At 50.6% G+C, this 25433-nt stretch overlaps 3 protein-coding genes across 3 annotated transcripts in view; all 3 read left to right on the plus strand.

Moving 5' to 3' along the window:
- The window catches only part of LOC310833008 (uncharacterized protein), a 37436-nt gene extending 24680 nt beyond the window's left edge, over positions 1-12756 (plus strand). The window contains exons 19-32 of the mRNA XM_083715367.1: positions 197-342; positions 1535-1613; positions 2204-2422; positions 3417-3560; positions 4790-4956; positions 5504-5616; positions 6386-6504; positions 6687-6847; positions 7195-7307; positions 8077-8201; positions 8610-8828; positions 9816-9920; positions 11251-11340; positions 12559-12756. Coding sequence (XP_083571493.1) covers positions 197-342; positions 1535-1613; positions 2204-2422; positions 3417-3560; positions 4790-4956; positions 5504-5616; positions 6386-6504; positions 6687-6847; positions 7195-7307; positions 8077-8201; positions 8610-8828; positions 9816-9920; positions 11251-11340; positions 12559-12710 — 1952 coding nt within the window. The 3' untranslated portion in view covers positions 12711-12756. The remainder of the gene's footprint in view (positions 1-196; positions 343-1534; positions 1614-2203; positions 2423-3416; positions 3561-4789; positions 4957-5503; positions 5617-6385; positions 6505-6686; positions 6848-7194; positions 7308-8076; positions 8202-8609; positions 8829-9815; positions 9921-11250; positions 11341-12558) is intronic.
- LOC310832095 (beta-4C adrenergic receptor-like) overlaps positions 1-25433 on the plus strand; it is a 685807-nt gene that overhangs the window by 527298 nt on the left and 133076 nt on the right. The gene's annotated exons all lie outside the window — the stretch shown is intronic.
- Positions 13773-16719, plus strand: LOC310832805 (leucine-rich repeat-containing protein 26-like). Its single transcript, XM_083714931.1, has 2 exons — positions 13773-14597; positions 15937-16719. Exons 1-2 carry the CDS (start codon positions 13928-13930, stop codon positions 16206-16208), a joined length of 942 nt encoding a protein of 313 aa, XP_083571057.1. The 5' UTR covers positions 13773-13927; the 3' UTR covers positions 16209-16719.

Raw genomic sequence — 25433 nt, forward strand, 5'->3', positions numbered from 1 at the left:
ATCCCGCCCTCCCCAGCCAAGGCCGGGCTCAGAGCGGCTTGCTAGGAAGCATCATGCCTTCTGACTTAAAAACCCTGCTCCTGAGTGCCAGGAGCCAGGGGGCACCCTGCAGTTACTTGGTGCACAAGGGTGTGTGGTTGCCGAGTAACCCCCTGGCACCGCGGTCAGCTAGTAATGGCCAAACCCCTTTCCCTAGCGGCGTATGCCTCTCTGAAGTGCCTGCCCCTGGATGACTGGGTGTTTGAGCATGGAGCCTGCGTGTCCTCGGAGCGCTACAGCAGGCAGGACGAAGCAGCCTCTGCTTGCCAGAGGTACCTGGGTGCTACCGTGCAGAAGGTCAAGGTGAGATGGGGTCCCTGCTGGAGGCTGGGGGTGGGGGAGGAGGCAGGTTCTGGTGAACTTCTCACATTGGAACCACCATAATTTGACTCGACTAGAGTTGAAAGGGACCCCAATAGCCATGGAATGGGTGTGCTATGCCAACCTCCTGGAGATGGGCTGTGGGAAGGGGTCCTGGGTAGTGCTTTTTATTCTAGGAAAAAGGTGCCGGTACTCTGGGTAATTGCCCTGGGTGCAAAATTTCCTCAGGGCCAGGAAAAACAAATACATGTAAAACAATTACATGATTTACTGGAACTTCATTGAGATCTTGGTATATAGTAAAGGTAAAGGGACCCCTGACCGTTAGGTCCAGTCGTGGCTGACTCTGGGGTTGTGGCGCTCATCTCGCTTTATTGGCCGAGGGAGCTGACATACAGCTTCCGGGTCATGTGACCAGCATGACTAAGCCGCTTCTGGCGAACCAGAGCAGCACACGGAAACGCCAGCACACGGGAGCCAGAGTAGTACCTATTTATCTACTTGCACATTGACGTGCTTTCGAACTGCTAGGTTAGCAGGAGCAGGGACTGAGCGACAGGAGCTTACCCCGTCGCGGGGATTCGAACCGCCGACCTTCTGATCAGCCAGTCCTAGGCTCTGTGGTTTAACCTACAGCGCCACCCGCGTCTCTATCTTGGTATATAGAGATGCATTATAAATAACTTGCTGCATTATGCATGCCTATTTTTACCACAGGGGTAACACTGTCCCACATTTTGCCAGGACCTGGGCTCGCATCTCCTTCACCAAGCCCAGGAAGCATTTGCCCAGCTTAGGGAAGAAGGCACAATGCTCTAAGGGGGTCTGCCCAGCTTTGGAAAGGAGGCAGCAGGGCTCCAGAATCCTGTCACAGCCTCCTGCCTCCATGGAAAAGCAGGCGTGATGCTCTGAGGGGCCAAGAGCCCTCCCTCCTCCTCCCCTCCAAAAAGGTGATGGCTTTGTGTACCATTGTGTTCCACCAGAAAAAAAGGACTGATCCTGGGACAGGCAAAGTACTTTGAACCTGACATGCCTGATCTCTCCCGCAACTTCCCCTGGTCTTGCCCCAACCAACCGGGCCAGGGATCAAGAGGGTGGTGATGGGAGCCCAGCAACATCTGACTGCCCCACAGGCTAAGCTGCCCCATCTCTCCGCTCTCTTTCTTTTTTTCAGGCCAGGGCTGGCTTTGCTGGTGGCGAAAGAGGAGGCTCAGAGCCAGGCAGCTTCCGCTGGGCTTGCAAGCGACCTGAAGGTGGGAGTATTCTCTGGGGAGAAAAGATGATGATGAGAATTTATTAAATTTGTATACCGCCTTATACCGGCAGGTCTCAGGGCGGTTCTCAACATAAAATCACAAAATCACAAAATACATAATAAAAACAAGAACAACCCAGTAATCCCACTGGCTCCCCAAACACATTTTAAAAGGGCATTGGATGTCAGTCAGCCAAAGGCCTGGTTAAGGAGGAACATTTTTGCCTGGCACCTGAATCCCCACTCAATCTGTCTTTGATGCACTGAGGGGCTTAATGCCAACGTATCCTTATAGCGGAGAGGTGGGGAATGTTAGGGGTCTTTTGCCCTTTGTCACACTTCAGGGGATGCCCTCGGGAGCTGAGTTCCAGCTGCATACACACCTTATATTTAAAGCACATTATCCAATGTACCCTGGGAACTGCATGTTGTTAAGGGTGCTGGGGGGGGGGGGTTCTAGCTCTGTGAAGGGTAAACTACAATTCCCAGTTTTCGGGTGGAGGAAATGTGCCTTAAGTCGCCTTGTTCTGTACATTGCCAGGAAGAGTTTTCACTTTATTTCTCCCACTTTGTGGCATCCCCACACAGATGTGGACCTGCCATCTTTCAGGGAGAAGCTGCTCCTTCCTCAGCAGGGCTCGGCCCCCCAGCAGAGGCGAGCGTCGCTGCAGGAAGCCAAGGACACCTGCTACCTGCAGAAGGAGGGCTGCACGGGATGGCTGAGACTTAGCGGGGCCTATTACCTGGTGGCAGGGACGGTGTTGGTGGACAGCCCTGGCTCGGACGCCGTCCTCTACGTGAAGGCAGGTGAGTGGCTGCTTCTGCTGCATTCGAGATGCAGGAGGACAGGGAGGAGGTTGGGAAGGGGGAATAGTAGTGGGTTGGTAGATCGGGGTCTGGAACACCTCCCTCCCTCCATTTCAGGGATGCCCCTGAACACTGAACAACCCAGCAAGGTGCTTTAAATGTGTCTTGTGGTGGCAGGTTAAAGGCCAACCCAGTGTATCGCAGTCTGAGCTTGTGTGGATTAGAAGCCCCTTTGTCAATGGATTTCAGGAGCCTCTCCCAGAATAAATTCATGCCTGGCTTACTGCCCTTTGACCCATCCTACCTGGGCTGAGGAATGTTTGCAGGTTCAGCTGCATGAGAAGACAGGAGATGTCTCCCATTCTACCTCTGCCTGTGCCCTGTCTCCAAGAGCGGCCAGTCAGATGCTTCTGGGGAGTCCCCAATGAGGGCTGGGAGGCAATTTCATTATTTATTGCTTATTTATTTCAGCCCAAGAGGCTTCCAGTTAAAACAAGGCAGTCCCTGCAGGCTTACAATCTAAAAATCACGACAGACACACACAAGGGAAAAGGGGCAGGGAGGGGAGAGAGAAGCAGCCCTTCTCTGATGGTCTTCAGAGGCTGACTTGAAAGAGAGATCCCACTCTGGTGTCAATAAAAGCTTAAGATTTGCTGGAGAGGACCAAAGACCTGGTGGCCAAACACATCACACAAGGCACGAAGGCAGCCCTAACCCCATTTGGCCAGTACTGAGACTTTCCTCCCTAGTCCAGTGCTGAGAGAGGCTTCCTTGTTGAGGCTGGCCATTCCTCCTGTGTGTTGGTGTGTGCCTGTGCCACCAGGTTCAAAGGCTGAGCTTCAAGGCTGCAGGATCTGACCCCTGACACCTCCAGTGACTTCTGCAGGGTCTCCAGCAGACATGCCTCTATCCAGAGTATCATGAGGCCAGTCAGAGGGGCTGGTGTCTCCAGGTAGCTCTCACTGCCTTAACCAACAACTCTCTGTCCTTGCAGCCTGCTCCCCCAGCTTCTGTGGGGATGGGTGCCGGCAGCGCTGCTCTCCGTGCTTGAGCACATCGACCTACAACCCCCTGACGGGCCAATGCGATGGGCGCCACCTGCGCTGCGTCCGTCGCTTCACCCCCTCGTGCCTTCATGGTAAGTTTGGGGGGGGGCGGGGCGGAATATGAGTGACATAAAAATGCTGCAGCATGACTGAGTGAGGCCTTGTTGGCATATGACACCTGCTCTCAGAGATCTGCCCTGGTTGCTGATTTGCTCCTGCACCGAGTTCAAGGTGTTGCCATTTGCATATAAAGCCCATGGCAACTTGGGACCAGTTTACCTACGAGATTGTGTGATTACATGTGCCTATCAACTGCTTAAAAGGTAAAGGTAAAGGGACCCCTGACCATTAGGTCCAGTCATGACCGACTTGGCATAATTGGCATTGCTACAGGTGCCACAGATACACTTTGTTATAGCGGTGTGTGGGGGTGTGTACAATTTGACAACAAAACATACAAATTCTATAGCAAAACCAAAAATACCATCAAATTGACCTCCCCTCCCCCTCTCATCTGTGGTTTCTTTCATTTTATCTTTACTGCTGCATATCCAAACCAATACCTTATTATTTATTTTCTCTAATAATTTCCTTGAGTTATCTTTACTGCTCATTTTAATTAACCTTGCTAATGTTTTAAGTTGTTTACAATTTTTTAAAAAAATACTCAGTAAATTTCCCCCAGTCTTAGTTAAATTTCTTTCTTCCTGGTTCCTTACTCCTCCCATCAAAGTTTAGCCATCTCCACATACTCCACCAAGCACCTACACTTTGGAACTCCCTGCCTATTGAGATCAAGCAGGCTCCTTCACTGTACTCTTTTCAGCACCTGCTAAAAACATCCTTGTTTAGGCAACCCTAGCCAGGTGTTTGCAAAGTGGATGTGAATTTCAGTCTGTTTTAGTACTTTAACTTCTGTATGTTTAAAAGTATGATTGTTAATTTTCTTGATGTTACTGTTTTATTTTTCGGTAAGCCACTTTGAGGTGTGTGGCTTTTTTTAAAAAAAAGCAGTGTATCTTTTTTTAATGAAATAAATAAGTACAAGGCAGGCCTTCTTTTGCTCCATGAACTCCCACTGTTAGACGCATTTCTTTAGCTTAATCATTTACGCTCATCTTTTCTGTTAATAAAATAAGCCAAGTGGCATTGTGATAAAAGGGAAAGTCAACATAGAAAAACAAAACAATACATCATTGGAAATAACAACATCGTCAAGAGGCAGCAGCGCTACAGCTTCACAGAGAACAGGCAGGCTGGCAGGTTAGAGTCAGGGTCACGTTGCGAAGCTACTACTGCTCTGCCTGTGGTTGTTTTCCAGGTTTGGTGAGCTCGAGATGTCCACATGCTCCTGGCTGGTGGTTCTGGGACGGTCACTGCTATTACGTGGAGGAGCACAGCAGCAAGAACTGGCAGGGGGCAAAAGCCACCTGTCAGACATATGGAAAAGACGTGGGCCTCCTGACCCTCAGCAGTGCCAAGGAAAAGGCAGGTTGGGAGCTAGTCATGCTCCCAGGTGGCATGGCTGGCGCTCCTTGCTTCACTGTGGGGTAGCTGCCAGTAAGCTTGTGTGGCCCAGTTCAAGGCCAGTATATGAAGCCCTAAATGACTTGGGCCCATGCACCTTCCCCATTGCCAACCATCTTGGACTCTGCAAAATCAGTAGGTGAGGCCTATTCAGGGATGTTACTACAGGGCCTTTTCAGTGGTGGCTCCCATTTTGTGGAGTGCCCTTCTCACTACTGACTTTTAGGAGGAAATTTCCAAGCATTCCTGTTTGCCAGGCATTTGACGGCTGAAGGACAATGTTCCTGGCAACCAACCCTCAGATCACTGGGTTGGAGAACGTTTCCCACTTTTTGGAGGCTGTTTTAACTCTTTATAGGTGTTTATACCTACAAACATTTTGTTTCAATATATGGAGCTATGAAGCACATTGCTGCCACCAGAGAGCTGAATGTTCATGTTGTAAATGAGCAGGTTAAACCAGCGGAATGAGCCTCCTCTCCCACCCCCGTCCGTTCTTCCCCTCCAGGCCTGGATAGCAGCCATGGTGCAGAAGAACAGCTGGACAGGGCTGAATGATGTCGACAGAGACGGGACTTGGACATGGGCAGAGGGCCGAGCAGCCAACCTCTCTTCTCCCTGGTGAGTGTTTTGGGGGCAGGTGGCTGCCTTCAAGCAGACATGGGCAACCAGGCCAGCATTGACAAGAAAGACTCCCTCTGTGCTGGGCCAAGGGTTGAACCTGGGACCTCCAGCCGGCGTGGCCTGTCCTGTTTCGCTGCCTGAGGCAAAACATGACAGTGCTACCTATGCTGTCTCTAATTACAGGGGGCGTGTGGCTATGGCTTCTGGGTTCTGTCAAGGTCTTGCGAGCATCCCATGAGATCACGTGCTGTTCTTGCAAGATCACCCTGGAAGCTGCTGCTGCAGCTGCTTCACTTCGATTCAGTGGAGACATGGGTGGTGGTGGGATTCACACCCATGGAGGGGCCCCTTGGATTCTGTCACCTGAGGCAGCTACCTCAGTCTGCCTCATGGAGGGGCCGGCCCTGTTCTACAGGCAGAGCAGGTGCTTCACCACTGACGGAGGGGCTCCCTTTATATATTGGCCTTCTGGCAACCAACTTATCCAGAACTCCAGCAAACCTGAATCACAGAATCGTAGAGTTGGAAGGGACCCCAAGGGACATCTAGTCCAACCCTTATGCAGCTTCTGAAGGAGTGATCATCTCCCTGCATCTCCCGCCACCACACTGTCAGAACTGCACCACCAGCTTGCAAAACTTAGCACCTCATCCCTGGTCCCCATTGTCCTTCCTTCTCTGTCTGGCATGTGACTTTGGCTTCCTGGGCACCTGCCATTCCTTGTCAAGAAGTTGGTGGTCCCAGCCATTTTTGCTTCCCTCGCTAGGTTGGCGGACACACAGCTTGCTACCGGGGGCTGCCTGGAGATTGGGCCGCAGGGAGAGGGGCAGGTGGCTGCATCCTCGTGCTCCGAGCTCAAGCCGTGGGTGTGCGAGGGGCCACTGGGTAAGTGCTTGGCAGGACTTTGGAAGGGGACAATGCCACCAGGTCCCAGTGCTCTCACCTGGCTCTCTTGGCCAGAGAGCCTCTGCTACACTGAATGGATTTGGGAAGGATGGACTGTAGCCATAATCAGGGAAAGCAGCTTGGGCCTCGTTCTGGATAATGTCCCCCCGCCTCCTCCTCAGCACCCCGGAGTTCCTGCCCAGCGGAGCCCGGGTGGAGCCACTGGAATGGCAGCTGCTACTTCTGGGACCCCTCCTTGGCCAGCGAGTGGCAAGAGGCCCTACATGCCTGCCGGAGATTCAAGAATACAGAACTGCTGCACCTGACCTCTCCGCAAGAGAAGGTATGGCTTTTCTGTACCAGCATCTCTCCAGGAGCACAGGGCCCCTCATGATGACCTCTGATGGCATGCTGCCCATGGAGTTGGGCTGCAGTTTCCAGAAGACGGCTCCCTCACTGGCACTCCCCTCAGCCTGCAATCAAGGGGCAAGTGGTGCTTGCCCTAGGGAAGCTGGAGCCCTCTCCTTCCTTGATATTGACCTTCCTGGAGAACCCTGTGCCACCCTGTACGTGCCCAAGTCCCCCACCCCTCTCCGTGCAGGGAGGCAGGTGAAAGGTCAACTGAGGCATCATGGGATGGGTGCCTTCTTTCCACCCACCCTGAGGTTGCGGTTGCCATGTTTGTTCTAGGACTGGGTCCGCTCAAACTTTGGAGGCTCCTTCTGGACGGGCTTGAATGACCTGAAGGAGGAATCCGTCTTCCGGTGGACAACACAGGAGCCCCTCAGCGAGCAGATGGGACAGTGAGCACCCGGGTGGTTCCTCCAGGGCCCTTTCCCCCTAGATATGACTGCCCTGTGGGCGAATGGTGCTGGGGAAGGTCATGCCCCACCAAGCTTTAAGTAGATCAGCTCAGACATCCCCCCCAACAATGTTATTGTTTTGTAATAGAAAATTGCTCAGCTTAATCCAAAATGACCCAGCTGGCATTGCAGCCCCTGACTGGGCACATGCAATGGGATCCAATCCCAACCCAACTCCTGTGAGTCTCCTCCCTTATCCATCAGAGCTTCCTGACATCAGTGGCTGGGAAAACTGCATTTTCCATTCCTCCTTGTACCTGGTGCGCTGTATAGCCAGCCTGCATCCCTTCTATCTGTCTGTCTCTCTTTCTCCCTCCCCTCTGCCTGCTGCCACCATCAGTGTAGCAACCAATGAATAATGGGGCTGGAAGGAACATAGTTTGAAGGACTGTTGCTGGATGAGAGCTTAGGGGAAGGAGGGAAGGAAGTGAACACTGCCCTAGCTCAGATGAGAATCTGAGCCATGGAAGAATTGGTTGGGAGGGTAATGGTGTTCATCTCATGTTCGAGGAAAGCATTGCATTTTGAACCAGGATATGAGATGTGGCAATACCTCTGATGATGAATTGAATTTATATGCCCTGGAGTGCTGGCATCCTAGTTGAGAGCATTTGCAAAATTCCTTTTGGAGGGAGCTCTTGTGACCTCCCTCCCCAGAGCCCTGGAGCACAAACAACCCTCTTCCTTTTGCTTTTGTGTGTGGGGAAAGGTACCTGAAGGATGATATGGCTGATGGGGGCCTGAAGGACTGTGTGTGGTTCAACTCATCAACGGGGCTTCTCGGTGATGCCAGCTGCAAGGAGGAGAGGCCCTTCCTGTGCAAATGTAGTGAAGGTAATTAGTTTATTTGTTGAATTTGTGAGTTGCTTTATCTTGCCCAGGGCAACCCAAAGCTTCTTACAACCAACCCAACCCTCCTTCCCTGAGGAGGGAGCACATGCATGTACCCCTTTTGAGGGAGCACATGCATGTACCCCTGCCCATGCATGTACCCCTTTTGAAAGCTACCTGAGACCCTGGCTGTTATTTTTACTTGTTGGTTATGATGGTCTTTTCTTCTGCTCTGCTCTTTCACTTTGCTTTTATGCGAGTCACCTTTGGGGGTTGTTTGGGGGACGAAAAGCCGCATTCGAATGCATCCGCAAATAAATAATTTTACAACATGCCATGTAAACAGGCTCTGTTGGTGGTTTTAATTGTGGAACATTAGCTAAGCTGGCCACACCATGTTTCCCTTCCCAGCAGCCACAGAATGGTTTGATGAGCAACCTGGCCACGGCGTGGCAGGAGAGCCATCTGTGCTGTACCCCTCCGCTGAGAGCCTGGAGCAAGCAAAGCAGGAGTGCCTGATGGAGCACAATGTGTGTGCCGCGGTCCTCCAAACAGGGACTGGCTTCTATCTGATAAGCTCCATGGACAGCATTGTCTCCAAGCCAGATTCAACGCTTTACAGGTGGACCAGTAAGTGAGTCTTGTGTGAGTCTCTTTGTGTCCTCTGCCTGAAGGACGTGATGGTTCCTCCTTGCAGAGGAGTGGAGCTTCCTGGTGTCGCGGCAGTGCACTTCTCTCCAGGGAGAAGGAGGTCTCCTTGGGGGCTTTCAGAAGGATCTCTAAAGCCCCTGTGTGCAGCAGGGATGCTGGACTAGATCTTGCCTAGATCAGCAGGGCTCTTCTTATGTCCTTATGAGAGAAAGGCATCACCAAAGTGTAATTCTGAACCATGCCTGCCCAGGGGCAGAGTGCCACCCCCAGCGATCTGCAGCATGCCTGCATCCTGGCTGCTCTGGTGAGGAGCACTTGCACCAGGTCATCCAGGTCTGCAATGCAAAGGCCTTAGGGCCTGTCCAAACTGGGGTTAATGCAGTTTTTGAACCACTCACACCTCATCCATGTGGGGGTTCTCCTCCAACATCTCTTCCCTAAATCCAGAGATTCCTTGTGCTTTGAAAATCCAAACAGGAGAGCTGCATGGATTGCATTAAGCCCAGGTATGGACAGCCCTTTGTCGAGAGCTGCTTCCATGTGCAAGACATGAAACTGGTGCAGCTTTCCCTGTTGATTATAGGAAGAACTTCATCTGCTGGACTTCTGTGCATCATGCTGATGTTAAAGAACAGCGAAAAAGCAATGGGGGGGGGGGAGTGTCAAGCCAGCTGCAGTCTGTGGGCCAGCCTAAAAGGCGAAGCCACTGTCCATCTCGGCCTCCTTTCTCTGCCCTCATTGGCTTGCCTGAGAGCCAAGTTGAAATAACAGCAGCAATAGTCACTCAAGTCAGGTGTTTGATGAGAACATCCTGCTGGCTTTTAATGCTGTGTGTTATGTCGCGAACCCCCAGAAACGTGGTTGCTTGGAGGAGAGAGCTGTGTGATGTCAGCTGCTTCTGGGGCTACCATGCCCTTCCCTCTCATGCCTGAGCCCTGCTGCACTCATCGCTCTGTTTCCTTTCAGTCTGTGCAGAGGGCTTCAGCGGCCCCTCCTGTCGTAGGGCCTCGGCACCCCCACCACGACCTGCCTGCGACTGCAGCGGCCGATTCCAGACAACAGCTGAGAAAGGTGAGGGAGCCGGCAGTCGTTGTCACAGAGCCTCTCTTGGGGAGCAGCAGTGGCTCAAGAAACTCATTTTTTTGCGGCCTGTGCCAACATTCCAGTGGGTTACATAACATGGCTGGCAGGCTGTGGCCACTTAGGAGTGCAGAAGTACCTGCTCAGTTGCTGAGCACCAAACCTGGAGGATTGTGGTTCATCCTAGCAGCAGTGTGTGTGTGTGTTTGAGAGAGAGAGAGAGCACATCTTAGTCATACATACCTGTGTGTAGCTGCTCCCAGCAGGACATCCTGTTCCTGCCAGCTGTCCTGGGCAACCCCAGTGACAGAAACCTGCTTGTTGCAGAGGCGGGTGGGGACAGCGGGCACAGAGTAGTCTGTTTACTTTCCTGACGGAACAGGTTCCTATGCATTCCTTTTGACATGGCATAGCTGCAGTCCTATCCCCACTTACCTGAGAGTAAGTTTCGTTAAATTCAACAAGACTCATTTCTGTGTAGACACGATTAGTATGGTGCTGTTAAACATGATCTGCCCTCTCACACTGGAGGTGATGAATTTCTTCCCCCTTCTCCTGGATTGTATTCTGGGTCTCTCCCCCCCCCCCCGGGCCCCTTCCTATCCTTGTCTGCTTTCTTTTCCTCTTGAGAAAGGTGCCATCAGAAGGTGAGCCTGATGCTATGCTGGGCCCTGCAAAATGGGGGGGGGGGGCAATATGTCTTCACTGAGTCGTGGAGAAGCAGGGGTAGAGGGAGGCCTAAGTGGGGTGGGTGGAAATATAGACTTGCATTTTTGTGGCAGCACCAATTGCATTTCTTAGATAACTTATTCAGGAAGCAAATTCGCTCCTTCGGTTAACAGTGAATGACTTCAGCGGACTCTCTTGCGCCTGGTGCGTGACGCTAGCCAGTCCTTAGAACGTGTTGAGAATGGAACTTTCTGACCCAGCCTTCAGCCCTGTACATCTGGGGCTTGGCTCTGTTACTTCAGCAATGGTGGAAAGCCATAGGCTGAGATGCTTGGGGTGGGAAAGGCATTCCAGAGCTGTGGGGCAGCCCCTTCCCTAGCCCTTGGAGGGTGTTTTCACCAGAGTCTGGCACTGTCCAATCCTCCTACCATGTGTACTGACCCCACCATTTCCTGGTTCTGGCATCCTTCCTTTGCACAGAGTATGGGTTTTGCGGTGTGTGGGGGGGGGGGGAGAGAAGTTGACTTAAACCAGTTTACACTGTTGGTAGCATAGGTATTTGCATAGTTACATCCTGCTGAGTAGGAAGAGGAGGCGGCGAGTCTGAGGTTTTGCCTGAGACAAATAACTAAGGGGCCTTTTCTTGTTGCAGTCTGTGGTGTCCCAGTGCAGACGTGTGTGGAGGACTGCCAGCAAATGACAACCTGGAGCAATTGCTCTCTCTGTCTGCCTGCCTGTACTGGTAAGCAAAGAGCCCCTGTCCTGTGAGTTGGGTTGGGAGCACATGGGCAAACCCTCCGCATTCTCTGGGCCCTCAGTCTCTGGGCTTAGATTTCCAAGGATAACAGCTTTCTTTCTTAAAACAATATCCCTGGTGTGTTATTCCTTGGCATGGCATGGCATGGCGTAAATAGTCTGAGTCCTGCATATCCTTACAAGCCACTTTGCAGGACCTCAATCTTTCTGCAAGTTAAACAGAATAAAAATAAACATTGCAAAGCCCAAGCTCCCCACTGAAGCAGAGCTGCTTGCCAGACCTTGGCTTCCTTGCATGTGGAGAGGTATTTTCCTAAACCTGCCTGAGCCACTGAAAACCGGCCTTACCAGGCTTCATTCTTCTTCATTTATTTGTTTTGTGTATTTGTACACTTTACTGGCTGTGCTGGCAAGCGGAGCAGAGGTGGATGGCCTGCTGTTTATAGTAGGATCCTAATGGATGCAATGTTAAGTGTTGTTGAATTTGGGCCTGGTGATGTGGAGAGGGTGAAGCACTATGGAGCCTCTCGAAGCCAGTACCTCTTATTTGGGTGGGTGGGGGACACTACAGGTGGCCAGGCTGTGTCTTGTGGCCACTAGTAGAGCACAAGTCTAGTGACACCAGATCCATACACTTGCTGCCCAGTTCCTTAAACTGCACAGCTCCTTGCCACTTACCTGTTGACGGGGCTCGTGGGATACTTCCTTGCTAGTTTTGTCTGACTGGTTGCTGGCTGCTTCCTTTTTTCCAGAGCACCAGCCCTAAAAGTTAGGATTGTGCTTTGTATCAGCAGCTCCACCTCCTGCCCCTGCCACGCCCCTCCTATTTAGTTCTATGTTTAATAAATATATACAGTATCCTGCCTTTCCTCCCAAAGATGGCCAGGGTGGCAGCGAGTAACAAAACATTACCCAAAACATTTTAAAATGCTTCCAGTGCAGAGGCAGATTGGAAAAAGTCTCAAACTGAAAGTGTTGTTGGAAGAGGAAGGTCTTCAGCAGAGATGGTACTTCCCCTATGCTGCCTCTCCCAGCAAGGAGCCCTCTTTGGGTAGCTGAAATGCTTCTTCAGCTGACAGCTTTGTGCTGGCAGGAAGGGGTCCAGCACAGGACCCTCCTCCCTCCTCGGGTTGGTCTGGGCATGGAGGAGTCGGCAGGTACGGAACCAGCCACCCAGTGTGCTTTCTTTTCCTCTATCCCCCAGAAGTGACCCTGATGAGCGGCCTAGATCCTGAAGAGCTGGCCCTCATCACCATGGTCCAGTACAAAGTGCTGCACTCCCTCAACCTCACCGCAGAAGATGAAAGGGACCGGGGAAACTCCTCCAAAATCATCTATGATGCCAAATACCCATGATGCTGTTTCTGCATCCTGACGGAAGGAAGGAAGGGGCCAATAAAAGGTTTTTTGGGGGGGGTTCGTCCCCTCCTATCTACTTGAGGCTTGCATCCTGGGTGTTCCTGTTTCCACTGGGAGCTTGGCTGCATGGATGGGCCCCTTCCCAGAAGCAGGGGCTCAGGGCAAAGTGGCAAATTTGGGTGTCCCATTTGAAGAGGGAGGGAGTTGTGGCACCTTTCCACTCTGGTTGGCCAGCCAGATGCCTCAATGGGAAACCCTAAAACAGGAGCTGCATGCAAGAGCAACTCTCCTTTGGCTTCCAGCAACGGCTATTCAGAAGCACCCCCTCCCCCCCCATGGCTGTTAGCATCTGCAGTCCATGGGGCACCTCTTGTGCAACTGGAAATGGGCCAGTAGCTGGCCCGCCTTATGGCAGAACAAAAGCTGCTTTGTCAGAGTTTTCATCCACTTCCTCCATCGTCCTGTCCCCTGCAGCAGACAGCCAAGTCCCTCTCTGACTGTCAGGAGCTGGAGTCAAGCGTAGGCAAGGCCCTTGGGAATCCTGGTTCCAGCCTCATGAGCATGTTGTTGCATCATTCCTCCTCCTCTTCAAATTTGCCTAGTCCTTCTCCTGAAGCCATCCAAACTGACTGTCACCCACCTCTTGTGGTGTGAATCCCCTCAGCTATAACTAGGCCTTGTGTTTCAAGGCTGACCTTACCTTACAGGCTTCCTGCTGCGAGCCTGAAATGCCGCTCTGAGCAGCTCCTTGGAGGAAGGGCAGGGTGAAGCACACTAATAAGTAAACCAGTTAACTTGCCTGGCATGATGTGCCAGGGCAGCCTGAGAGCAGCAGCCGAGGGGTGATGCCAGGCAAAGCCAGGAGCCGGCTATCCCAGGGCAGCCTGGTGTGGCTCTTTTGGAGGAGACAGGCTGGGCCCAGGAGGAAGCTGCGGCTTTGCCCCTTGGCAGGCAAGGCTGCCCTGTTAAAATATTTGCTAAGGAAGAGCGAAAGCTCCACCCATCATCAGCTGCACCCAGAAGAGAAGCCAAGTTAATAGCTGGGCAGAAGCAAGGCTGGCATGCAGGACTCTGCTGGAGCAAGGGCAGTTGCTAAGAAGGGGAGCCCGAGAATTGCCCTCCTTTTGCAGGGGAAGGCTGGTGGGTTGGGAGGTTTTTGGCACAAGCTGTGAATCCTGGCCCAGGAGTCAGGGTGGGCATGAAGAGGCGGCTCCATGGCTTGGTGTGGTAGAAGCCAGGTCCTCCCCTCAGGCTCCAGCCTTACCCGCTGCACTTGCCTTCAGACCTTTGCCACTTTCACCCTCCTCCTCCTCCTCTACCCATCCCCCAGCTGCTCTGCCTGCCCAGCTGTTTGCAGCTGTACCTCTGGGGAAATCAACTGCATGGAGCACAAGCTGCGCTGGGTACCGGAGGACCTTCCAGCCAATGCCACCACTGTCCTGCTGGACTACAACCGCATTGCTACCCTCCAGAACCGCACCTTTGTCGTCCAGGGCGCCCTGCGCCACCTGAGCCTTCGGAGCAACATCCTCGGGGTCATCCACCCCCAGGCCCTGGCTGGCCTTAGTGAGCTGCAGGAACTGGACCTGAGTGGGAACTACCTGATTGTCCTGCAACCCAATACTTTCCTCCCCGTGCCGAGCCTGAGGATGCTGAACCTGGGGAACAACAAGCTCTTGACGCTGGAGCCAGAGCTGCTCAGGTCCTTGCCCCACCTCGAGTCTCTGTTTCTGCAGGGCAATGCGCTTGTTTCACTCTCGCCCGACCTCTTCAGCAACCTGCCTTCCTTGCACTTCCTCAGGCTGCACAACAACCCCTGGGGGTGCACCTGCGCCATCCAGCCCCTCTACCAGTGGCTCACTGACAACGTGGAGAAAGTCCCAGGTGAGCAGGACTCAACAGGGAAGGGGTTGGAAAGCTCACCTGTAGCTGGTGGCTTTAACAGCAACGATCACCATTATTTATAGTTTTATTTCATGAAATTTATATACAGTAGACCCACAACGTAGGCACATTTAACTTTTGCACATTTAGCTTTATGCGCTTGGCAAAAAAAAATAATTAATCATTTTTTAAAAAATGGGTATCTGGGGGGGGAAAGATGTTGACAATTCCACCAGCTGCTGCACCTGTGTTTTGACTCTGCACAATTTTGGCTTTATGCACTATCCCTGAAATGTAACCCCCATGTAAGATAAGAGTTGACTGTACTGCTTGATTGCAGAAAACCTCAAAGTGTTTGAAATTTTTATTTTCAGTTCTTTTCCCCCGTTATCTCCACCGCCCTTCTAAGTTCCAGCAATACTAATCTGTAAACACATTTTCTCAAAACAAATAAATAAATTGGAGCCATAACAATTTTTTTTAGGGGGAGGATTCAGTTTCCCAAGCAGCTTGCCAAAAAGAATACATGGTGTGTGGTGGGCGAAGCAGGGCAGCTGGGAGCAACTGGCTTTTATTATAGCACCATCAGCTCCTTTAGAAATGACTAAGATCTGTTTGTTCGTTTAGGGTTGTATCCCACAAAGTTCAAAGCAGACCCATTGGAACAAATGAACCTAAGTTAGCCATGTACAGTGGTACCTCAGGTTAAGTACTTAATTTGCTCCAGAGGTCCATACATAACCTGAAGCTGTTCTTAACCTGAACCACCACTTTAGCTAATGGGGCCTCCTGCTGCCGTGCTGCCAGAGCACGATTTCTGTTCTCATCCTGAAGCAAAGTTCTTAACCTGAAGCACTATTTCTGCGTTAGTGGAGTCTGTAACCTGAAGCGTATGTAACCCGAGGTACCACTGTACATTAGTTTCAGCAGGTCTTCTCTGAGTAGGACTAACATTGGATACAACCTTTATTTCTAAATTAGATTCCTTCCCCGCCAGACACCCGGGGAGGGGGGTCACAACTATCTCCGGTTTGGCAATTAATCATGTGGAAGACATATTGATGAACTTTTATGGAGGTTATGGGACCTTGTCAAGCACCACATGGCACTGCTGTTTTGATTTCTTTTCTGGCTAACTTTAGAACAGCAGGTGCCTTGGTCTCCCTAAAAGCTCCTAGCAGAAGCAACCTCCAAGCAATCCACGTTAATTCCTTTGGCAGGCAGCTTAAGATCTTAAACCGGTTTGTGCTTGTTGGTTAGCAATCCTCTGGTCCAACACCCCCAACTGCTGCAATAACCACAGCCTTGCTCTGAGTCTCCGTGTCTCTCCCTTTTCCAGAGGTGGACTCTGTCTCTTGCAAACGTCCCACACAGCTCACCCAACATCCCATCACTGCCATTGGGAACGAGTCCTTTGCTCACTGCCGGGAGCCCTGGCTGAACGTAAAAGATTATGCTTTCTTCCTGCTCATTGGCCCGTCCACCTTCTTAACCAGCATCTGCATCTGCATCCTCTTCGGCTCGCTAGCGGTGGCCCAAGCAAAGATCCTCAAGGTGTCGTCCATCCGGCCAGGCGCCCTGGCAAGGCGTGCAGAGCGTGGTCCTCGCTAGCCAAGCTGCACCTCCAAAGTGCCACTGTTTCGATGACTCCCCCTCAGTCTCTATGGTGTAGTTACGCTGTGGCCCTGCGATGTGGGTCACTGTTACTCCTGGTTTGTTGATGGTATTGAGGGTTTACCTGGATGGGAACGTGAGAAAGCCTTGGGTAAGAGTGTGGGTGTGCAGCTAGAAAACAGGAGGCAGGTTTGCAGTGAAGTGGCAGCAAGCTTCTGGACCTTTCCTCCTATCCCACCCTTTGACCCTAGAAGAAGTGACCCCCACCAGCTCAGTGACCCCCAAGATCACAAGCCAGCCTTGAGTCAAAGGTGACATGCTAGAAGTTTGTGAAATTATAGGCAGGACAGAGAAATGAAGCTGAATGTGGGAAGATTCAGGACAGACAAAAGACAGATTTTCTTCGTGCAGCAGAGCTAAACTGTGGAACTCGCTTCCATTGGGAGACAGTGATGACCACCAACCTAGATGACTTTCAAAGAGGGTTAGACAAATTCATGGCTATTGGTGGCTAAGCTCTGCCTCCACAGTTGGGAGGCACTAAATGCTTCTGAATACCAGCTGGTGGAAACCACAAGAGAGGAGAAGGCCTGTGTGATCAGGTCCTGCTTATGGGTTTTCCAAGGTGAGAACAGATGCTGGACAAAATGGGTCCCCATTGGCCTGATCCTGCAGGGCTCTTTTCATGTTCTTGCCAACAGAAATGCGACTGGGTGGAGCAGTGTTGACATCAGCAGCTGTGGACAGAGGCAGTGCTGAGTACCCTTCTTCTGCTCTGCTGCATGTCAGCACCATCACTGGCTAGAGTGTGTTTTGCAGCCGCTAGCACAACAGAGGGGACCCAATCAGCTTCCAGCTAGCGCTCTAAAGCAGGGGTCAGCAAACTTTTTCAGCAGGGGGCCAGTCCACTGTCCCTCAGACCTTGTGGGGGGCCAGACTATATTTTGAAACGGAAAAACACACACAAATTCCTATGCCCCACAAATAACCCAGAGATGCATTTTAAATGAAAGGACACATTCTACTCATGTAAAAGCACACTGATTCCCGGACCATCCGTAGGACGGATTTAGAAGGCGATTGGGCCGGATCCAGCCACTGGACCTTAGTTTGCCTACCCATGCTATAAAGCTATCAGCTGCTGGGCCAACTCCTTCGTCTGAGACCTGATTCTCTTCAGTTTAAGAAACTTCCTTGGCACTTGTCCTCTTTGCGTGGCACAGCAAGTGTTCTGAGATGATGCCACATAAGCCCCTGACTCGCCCAATAACTGCAAGCCTACAGCAAAAGGTAGGGTTCGAACACAGAGATCAGCAACCAATCCTGTGGCATACCCAAATCTGTGACTCTGAGATGGCTGGTTGGGTGGGCTGGCTTCTCAGGACGGGAAGGATACAGAGAGGACTGAGCCAGCACTCACCTCTGCACAAGTTTCTGTTGCACTTAGGAGAGCTTTAGGGTCTGAACAAACATAGAGGGGAGAGGGTGGATGTGGCAGGCATGTAAAGGTAAAGGGACCCCTGACCATTAGGTCCAGTCGTGACTGACTCTGGGGTTGCGGCACTCATCTTGCTTTATTGGCCGAGGGAGTTGGCGTATGGCTTCCAGGTCACGTGACCAGCATGACTAAGCCACTTCTGGCGAACCAGAGCAACACACGGAAATGCCGTTTACCTTCCCGCCTATTTATCTACTTGCACTTTGATGCGCTTTCGAACTGCTAGGTTGGCAGGAGCTGGGACTGAGCAACAGGAGCTCACCCTCTCGTGGGGATTCGAACTACTGACCTTCTGATCAGCAAGCCCTAGGTTTTGTGGTTTAGACCACAGCGCCACCCAGCTCCTTAGATGGGGATGTGGGTCGATGCTACGCCTAGTCTGGTGCTAGAGACAGAGGTGTCTACTGGATGCCTCCCATGATGACCGCAAAATGGCTGCCTTTTCATCCTGGAGGTTGGAAGGCTGCTGACCCCTTTCAGCCTGCAGCTGAGCCCATGCAAGGCTGCTCCCCCAAATAGGTAACCAGAGACAGAATCTTACTCTTCTGCACACATTCCCACCCGTCTGCTGCACAGTTGCCTAGGATTCTATGCTTGGGGTGGAAGTTCACTTTATTCACTGGTTGCCAGAAAAGAGGTACGTCTAAAGCTGGTGATGCAAAAGGAAATTTGCTTCCTGCTGAGAAACGTCACTGCCAGGCAGAGTAAGCAACGCTGAGCTACATGAGGAAATAATCTGACCCTGGGAAACAATAGGCTCCCATGTTTCCCAGAGCCAGGAAAAGTGGTGCATTCTTGCAATTTCCCTAAAATTAATTGTCAATGTATTGGGGAAGGCGTGTTCCCATGTGATAAGTTTTAAAGTAATAAAACACGGTCCACTTTGCTCTGCACATGCTCAGAGGTGCTGTCAGTAGGCAGGCCAACAGCATCCGTGCAGCAGAAGTCTTGTATATAGCAGCTGAAACCAGGACAGGGACACTGTGGCCCAGATAGCCAGTCCTGCTTCACTTCCTGCTGTGTATTACTCCCAGGTCCCACAGCACTTCCTCAGTCTGAGCCATCTGCTGCGGTCAGAATGCAGCAGGGTGGGATAAGATGCCACCTCACTTCCTTTCAGGCAAAGCAAGCTAAATTTGGCCTCACCATTCAAACTAGGGGCACCCTTGTGGCGAAAAGCTACCCTTCCAGGTTTCCAGTCCCTGCCATCTGCCTTCCGGACGCCTATCTCACTCGCTCCCTGTTTCTGCCTCCTGCTTCGTCCTTCAGCTGCATGCAACTGTCAGGTCAGGGCTACAAACTCCTTTGCAGGTTCCCATCTCCGCTTCACACCACCTGCAGCTGCTGCAATTTGACCTTGACACCTCTCCAGCACATGCCGTGGGGCAGGTGGTGTTCTTAGGGCTGCCGTTTTAAAAGCAGTAGCTGTCAGGAGCTAGAGTCAAGCATTAGGTCAGCTAACAAAGAAAAGCACGGTGTCAGTGAAGTTAACTCCTTATTCGAGAAACCGAAACGGCACAGGCCTAGTGGTCCCAGTGGTCCCAGCAACTCTTCCCAGTAGGTCTTGCTCCAACAAAGTAGTTGCGAGGAGGTCCCTGCCTTCCCAGAACTTCCTAAGGCTCCTCCTCTCCAGGGTCTTTCCCAAGCAGTCACAAACTGCTTGCACACAGCCCCTCTCTGCTCTGACCTCTTCATTTCTCTGTATGTTCCAGGGGGGTGGAGCTGGTCCCAGCAGGAAGGGGAGATTCCCTGGCTTCTTCAGCAGTCTGCCTCACCTCCTCTCCAGCCCCTGATTCTGGACTGCTCTCTTCCTGCTTACTAAACCCTGTTAACCCTTCAGCTTCCAACCCCTCCTCCTTCCAGTCTTCTCCCTCTTCTCCCTCAGACCACTCATCGTCATCCCACCTCCAGTCACCTGACTCTGAGCCTTCTGGGTGAAAAAACATCAGTTTGCCATATTCAGGTATTCTCCCTGAGGTTTCAGAAACTCTGAATGCCGACATTAGGAAGCATCAGGCACTCCCTAAGCTATCCTTGGGGAAACAGAGACTTAAAGTTGCAGCAAATTGGGTGTGACGACTAGAGGTGAGTCAGAAACGAATGTGGACAGCAGACAGTAGGGTTTGGCAGGCAGCCCCGTATGAAGGCAGTCGCCCTGCTGCACTGGTTTGGCTACATTAGCTGGCAGCCAGTTAACCCTAACACACAAACATTTCTCTTTCCACAGAGTCACAGTTCAGTTCCTTACTTTCCGAAGTCCATCTGTGCAATATAAGGGCTTATACACATGACCCTTCCTCCTCTCTTTCCAGGAACGGTCTGTGATTTAAAGCTCCATGCCCCCCCCCCTTTTTTTTGCTCGGGAGCTTTCTCTGCAAAAACTTGCTCTTTAAAGCTCAATCGTAAAGCAAACAGCAATCTGAGGAAAAACTGAATTGACATTTGCTCTGATCCAGATTTAAAGAGCGGGGTTTTGTGGGGAAAGCTCAGGGGGAAACAAAGCAGAAACCATGCTCAGACACGGTGTGTCAAAGCACAGATCAGTGCCTGGAAAGAGCGGGGCAAAAGGTAAATGTGGATAAGGAAAACCTAAAAATAAAAGCCCACTTGTAAAAAGGTGTGCAGGTACATCCCATGTGGGAAGCAAGCAAGGGCTGTGTCACTGCTGCAACTCATGGACCCAAGAACAGAATTTATGTTTTGTGTCTGTATTGAGCAGGTTGCAGAGTGGGCATTCACTGGCCATAGTCAATAATTTAGTGAGCAGAATAATAATTGCTCTGCAGACACAAAACAGAGAATGCAGCCATTAAAAGGAGAGCCAGTGTGTTTTCACCCTGTAGTCTCTGTACTGCAGACGGTTGGACTATATTGTCCTTTGGGCTTATTCCAATTCTCTGATCCTCCAACCTTTACTTTTCCTTTGGAGCACGTGCCAGGCCCTGAATGAAGTGCTGGCTTTTGAACTTGCTTTTGATCTACCACCCCAAGCTTCAGTTATACAGTATGTTTATCCAGTTAAGGTTCATTCCATTGGAAGGGCTCTCAGTGGAATAGCCTCTGCTTTGCCTGAAGGACGTCCCAGGTTCAACCTTCACTGGCATCTCCAGGCAGAGCTGAGAAAGATTCCTGGCCTGAAACCCGGGAGAGCTCATAATACTGAGCTAGACGGACCAGGAGAGGGAGGCAACTTCCTGTGTTCAGCACCTTTTTAAAGAGAAATAAACTGGCTGTTTGGGAAGAAGTCGAAACAGTGCTCTGCGCAAGAAGGTCTGTGTGGTTTGCTGACTGCCACAAAGGCCTGCCAATCAACACTCTACAGCTTGATGGGGGTTGAGAAAGGGCTTCGTAAGAAAGGCCAACCAATCATCACTCTGCGCAGCTGGATGGAGAGGAAGGTGGCTTAGGGTTGCCACAGTTGCTGGCTAGCTGTTGAGATTCTGCACAGCTGGATCCTGCCAAGGACAGAAAGAAATGGTTGGTTCTACAGTGGTACCTCGGGTTACATACATTTCAGGTTACATACGCTTCAGGTTATAGACTCTGCTAACCCAGAAATAGTACCTCGGGTTAAGAACTTTGCTTCAGGATGGGAACAGAAATTGTGCTCCGGCGGTGCGGCAGCAGCAGGAGGCCCCATTAGCTAAAGTGGTGCTTCAGGTTAAGAACAGTTTCAGGTTAAGAACAGACCTCCGAAACGAATTAAGTACTTAACCTGAGGTACCACTGTATTTCGAAGGCTGGAAGCCCAGAAAGGAACAATGACAACACCATACAAAATCTGTACATTTGTGGGCAGCCTTTCTTGACTAGTCTGCCCTTCAAGGTTGGGTTCTTACTTGAAGAAAAAAAAAATCTGTGCATGGTAACTAAAATTCTGCAACCTGTAGCCCGTCTGTAAATTAAGAAAATGCTTATGACTTCCCCTTGTTTTGCATCGGCTATTCTGCTAATCGGGGGGAAGGGACACGGAAGCAGTTCAAGCCCCTCACCCCCCAACCCACAATGGGAAAGTTTTATTTTAAGGGGGCGGGGGTGGAAAGCTGAGTTTTCTGCAACAACCCGTTCCTTCTTTTTGAAATCAATGCAACTTCTTTTTATAAAAAAACGGAATCGCCTGAAGAGAGATGAGCGCCACACCCCATGGTCGCCTTTAACTGGACTTAATCCGTCCAGGGCTCCTTCACCTTTAGCTTATTATTCATAATAATTGGATACTAATGTCCAGTTAAAAATTCCATAAATGCACACATCTATTTACGAGATCATAGCCGGAAGGCACCGGTTCCCCCTCCCTTCTCCCCTCCCCACCTGCCTCGCGGCGCCGCTACTCACTGAGCTCGGACACGACTCCGCTCACCATCCCTCGAATAGTCCGCAGCGCTACTGCGCAGGCGCTCATATAGGCGCTCCTCGCCGGGCTCTGCCCTCCCTCCGTCCCTCCTTCTCCGGCCCCGCCCCTCCCGCGAGCCGGCGGGGAGGACCCGGAAGTAGCGGGCGGGAGAAGGAGCTGGCCAGGGTGCTGAGCGGAGGCGGGAGGGGAGGGGAGAAGGGGCATCTGTTTTCAGCCAGAGCTCCACGGGGAGCGCCTGGGACCTAAACCCTGGACCTGAATATATATACAGATCATATATTATCATAGAGCTTGGCAGTGCTCCTGAGCATGTGCAGTGTGCTAGCTCCACTCTGCTGAATCAATCAATGACTCCATCCATTTGTTTCAGTCACTGACCAGAGTGAATTCCACTCTGCTGTGTACTACATTTGCTAAAGAGGAGCCCTTCCCATGCAAGAATCTTTGTCTCCTCTGGAGAATATTGAGTGCAATTCTCCATAATAATAACAATAATAATAATAATTTATTATTTATACCCCGCCCATCTGGGCAGCTTCCAACAAAACACTAGAATACAATAACCTATTAACATTAAAAGCTTCCCAGATGGGTAGAATATAAATGATATTACTACTACTACTACTACTACTACAACTACCTGCTTGGGAACAGGGTGAAGATTTTGGGAAAATGTGTTTGGTTTTTTTGTTCTCCTCCAGTTTCAACTGCAACCATTGAAAGGTTCTGAATCTATCTAGTAGAAAAGGGATGGGGAACATGTGACTCATCTGATGTTGTTGAACTACAACCCCCGTAGTTCTGGACCCTGGTCACACAGATACCCCATCCATGCAGCAGAGAGTAGGAATGTATGCTATTGACCCCAATAGTGTTTGCTAAAGATATGCCATTCACATGCGATACTCCCTGGAGAATATTAAGTGAAATTCCCTCACTGCTTGGGAACAGGGTGAAGAATCTGAAGAAACAGTTTTTGTGATATGTGCTATTGTCCCCAGTATAGTTTCTGACTGCTTTGGCAAGTGCTTTCACACATGACGCTAAAGGGCACACCCAATTCTAGCTTGAGCTACACGTTCTGTATGTGAATGTTATTAAGGCGGCATAGATTTATTAGAAGAGCGTCCACGTCAAAGGGCATGTGTGCCAGGAAGTACCAAACTTTATTTATTACCATTTTTAGCAGCAATGTAAAAAACCCCAGCATAAGAACAAAACACACAGTATAACTTTGTAGTCATAGATATGGCAACATTAATATTGGCTCATAATATTGATGTAACCATATCCACAAATAATAATAATAATAATAAGGTGTCACTTACTGGGGTTGACCTATAAAGTCTTACACAGCTCAGGACCCCAGTGCCTTAAAGAACCACCTCTCCCCATACAAACCACCCCAGACCCTGTGCTTGTCATCTGAGGCCCTTCTCTATGTCCCACCTCGCTGAGAGGTTCGGAGGGTGACATCTAGGGATTCACCCATCCTTAGAGTGGGGTGTGCTGTTGTGCCAGACCTATAGTCTTTAGGCCTCTCCTTTTTGGCTCTAAAGGTCATTCTCCTGGGCCACATTGTTGCTTGGATGTTGTCATCTTCCTGCATATGGGGTTCTCTGTCAGGGGTGGGTTTGAGCTGATGGACAGTGTGAACTATGGGTTAAAATTAAATGGTCTCATGTCTTGAGACCAATCCCCCATGTCCGGTTGTTCTGAGATAAGGGTGCCATGTGTCACTGGGTTACCATAGCGATACCAGGGAGGTCAAGTGTATGACTTGTTGAGTCATTTCATGACTATGTGTAGAGATGGGTATCATAGTCTCTAGGACATTGCATGCCTTGCTGCTGTCCTGTTTGCATGTCAGGAGTCTGAGTAAGGTGTAAGTGTGTAATAAAAAACACCAGTCTCAGTGAAGTTAACTCTTCATTCAAAAAAACTAAAACTACACAGTCCTAGTGATGCCAGCAACTCTTCTCAGTACCGGTAAGTCTTGCCCCAATGAGCCACTTGTGAGGACTGGAGGTCCCTGTCTTCCCTTCCTCTCTGTTTTTTTTCCCAAGCTATCGTAGACTGCGTCTGTACGCAACCAATCTCTCCTTTGATCTTTTCATTTCTCTGTGTTTTCTAGAAGACTGGGGGTGGGGAGCGCATGTCTGTCTCCTGGCCCCCTCTCCCCCCAAGGGTCATCTAGCTCAACTCCCTGCAATGCAGAATATGCAGGTTGCCCATACGGGGATCAAACCCACAACTTTGGCATTACCAGCTCCTCGCTCTAACCAACGGAGCTGAAACAGTGGTCTACCTAGTCCATGGAATAGCACTGGATTATGAGCTTGTTTCAGCATTAAGATCAGAATCATGGAACTGTAGATCCCAAGGCTCATCTAATCCAACGCCCCGCAAGTCAGGAATCTTTCCCCTAATGCAGGGCTCGAACCCACGACCCAGAGAAGAAGAGTTCATGCTCTACCAGCTGAGCTATCCCAGGTTGAGAAATGACAAATTGTTCTCACTTTACAGGCTGGTCTTGGAAAGGGGCCATCTTTCAATATAAATCTTTTGATATAAAGTCAACACATCAAAGCCTGCTGCTCCAGGGTCACTTAAAGCAGATTCCGTCATTCCTGCTCCTCTTGACGCAAACAGGATTTCAACACATCCAGTCGAGTCAATGCAGGCATTGTTCACTGATTTTTCGGCCTAGTACATTTCCCCTTCTTCAGACATCTCACTATCAGCGCATAAAATAACCATTCATTCATGGTAATGCCCCCAAATATTGTGTGGGTCAATTAGGTGAGGTGCTCTTGTCTTTTTTGAGCCTTAGGATTGCAGCGTTAGAATCATAGAATCGTACGGCTGGAAGGGACGGCAAGTGTCATCTAGTCTAGCCCCCTACCATGAGATTAATAGTCTTCTAGTCCCACCACCCTGAGATTAATAGTCTCATGTTCTACTGACTGAGCTTTCATGAAGCAAAAGCAACTGGAAAAATTTTCAGCATCAGAATCATACTGCTTCAGAGAGCTAAATAGGTGTGATAGCTCTGTCAGTAAAGCATGAGGTGCTTCATCTCAGGGATGTGGGTTCAAACCCACGTTGGGCAAAAAATTCCTGCATTCCCAGGTAGGACAATAGGAAAGCTCAGTTGGTAAGAGCATGAAACTCTTAATCCCGGAGTTGTGGGTTCAAGTCCCATATTGGGCAAACGATTCCTGCATTGGCAGGCAGAAATTCAACAGGGGCAGCTGTCTCCCCATCCTAACCAGATGATGTTGAACAAAGCTGTTGAGGTCCGCCACAAAAACATGGTCATTCTGCCAAAGGGCCACCATTCTGCTCTCTTCTTGACCAAGGGAGGTGC

The sequence above is a fragment of the Podarcis gaigeae genome (assembly GCF_964106915.1).
Source record: "Podarcis gaigeae genome assembly, chromosome: 15".
NCBI classification, from domain to species: Eukaryota; Metazoa; Chordata; class Lepidosauria; order Squamata; family Lacertidae; genus Podarcis; species Podarcis gaigeae.

Bases quoted from the DNA above. Each gene is read 5' to 3' on its own strand.
- LOC310832805 (XM_083714931.1), top strand. From the start codon at position 13,928: ATGGCTTGGTGTGGTAGAAGCCAGGTCCTCCCCTCAGGCTCCAGCCTT. The intron at 14,598-15,936 runs GTGAGCAGGACT...TCCCTTTTCCAG, and splicing joins CAACGTGGAGAAAGTCCCAG to AGGTGGACTCTGTCTCTTGC.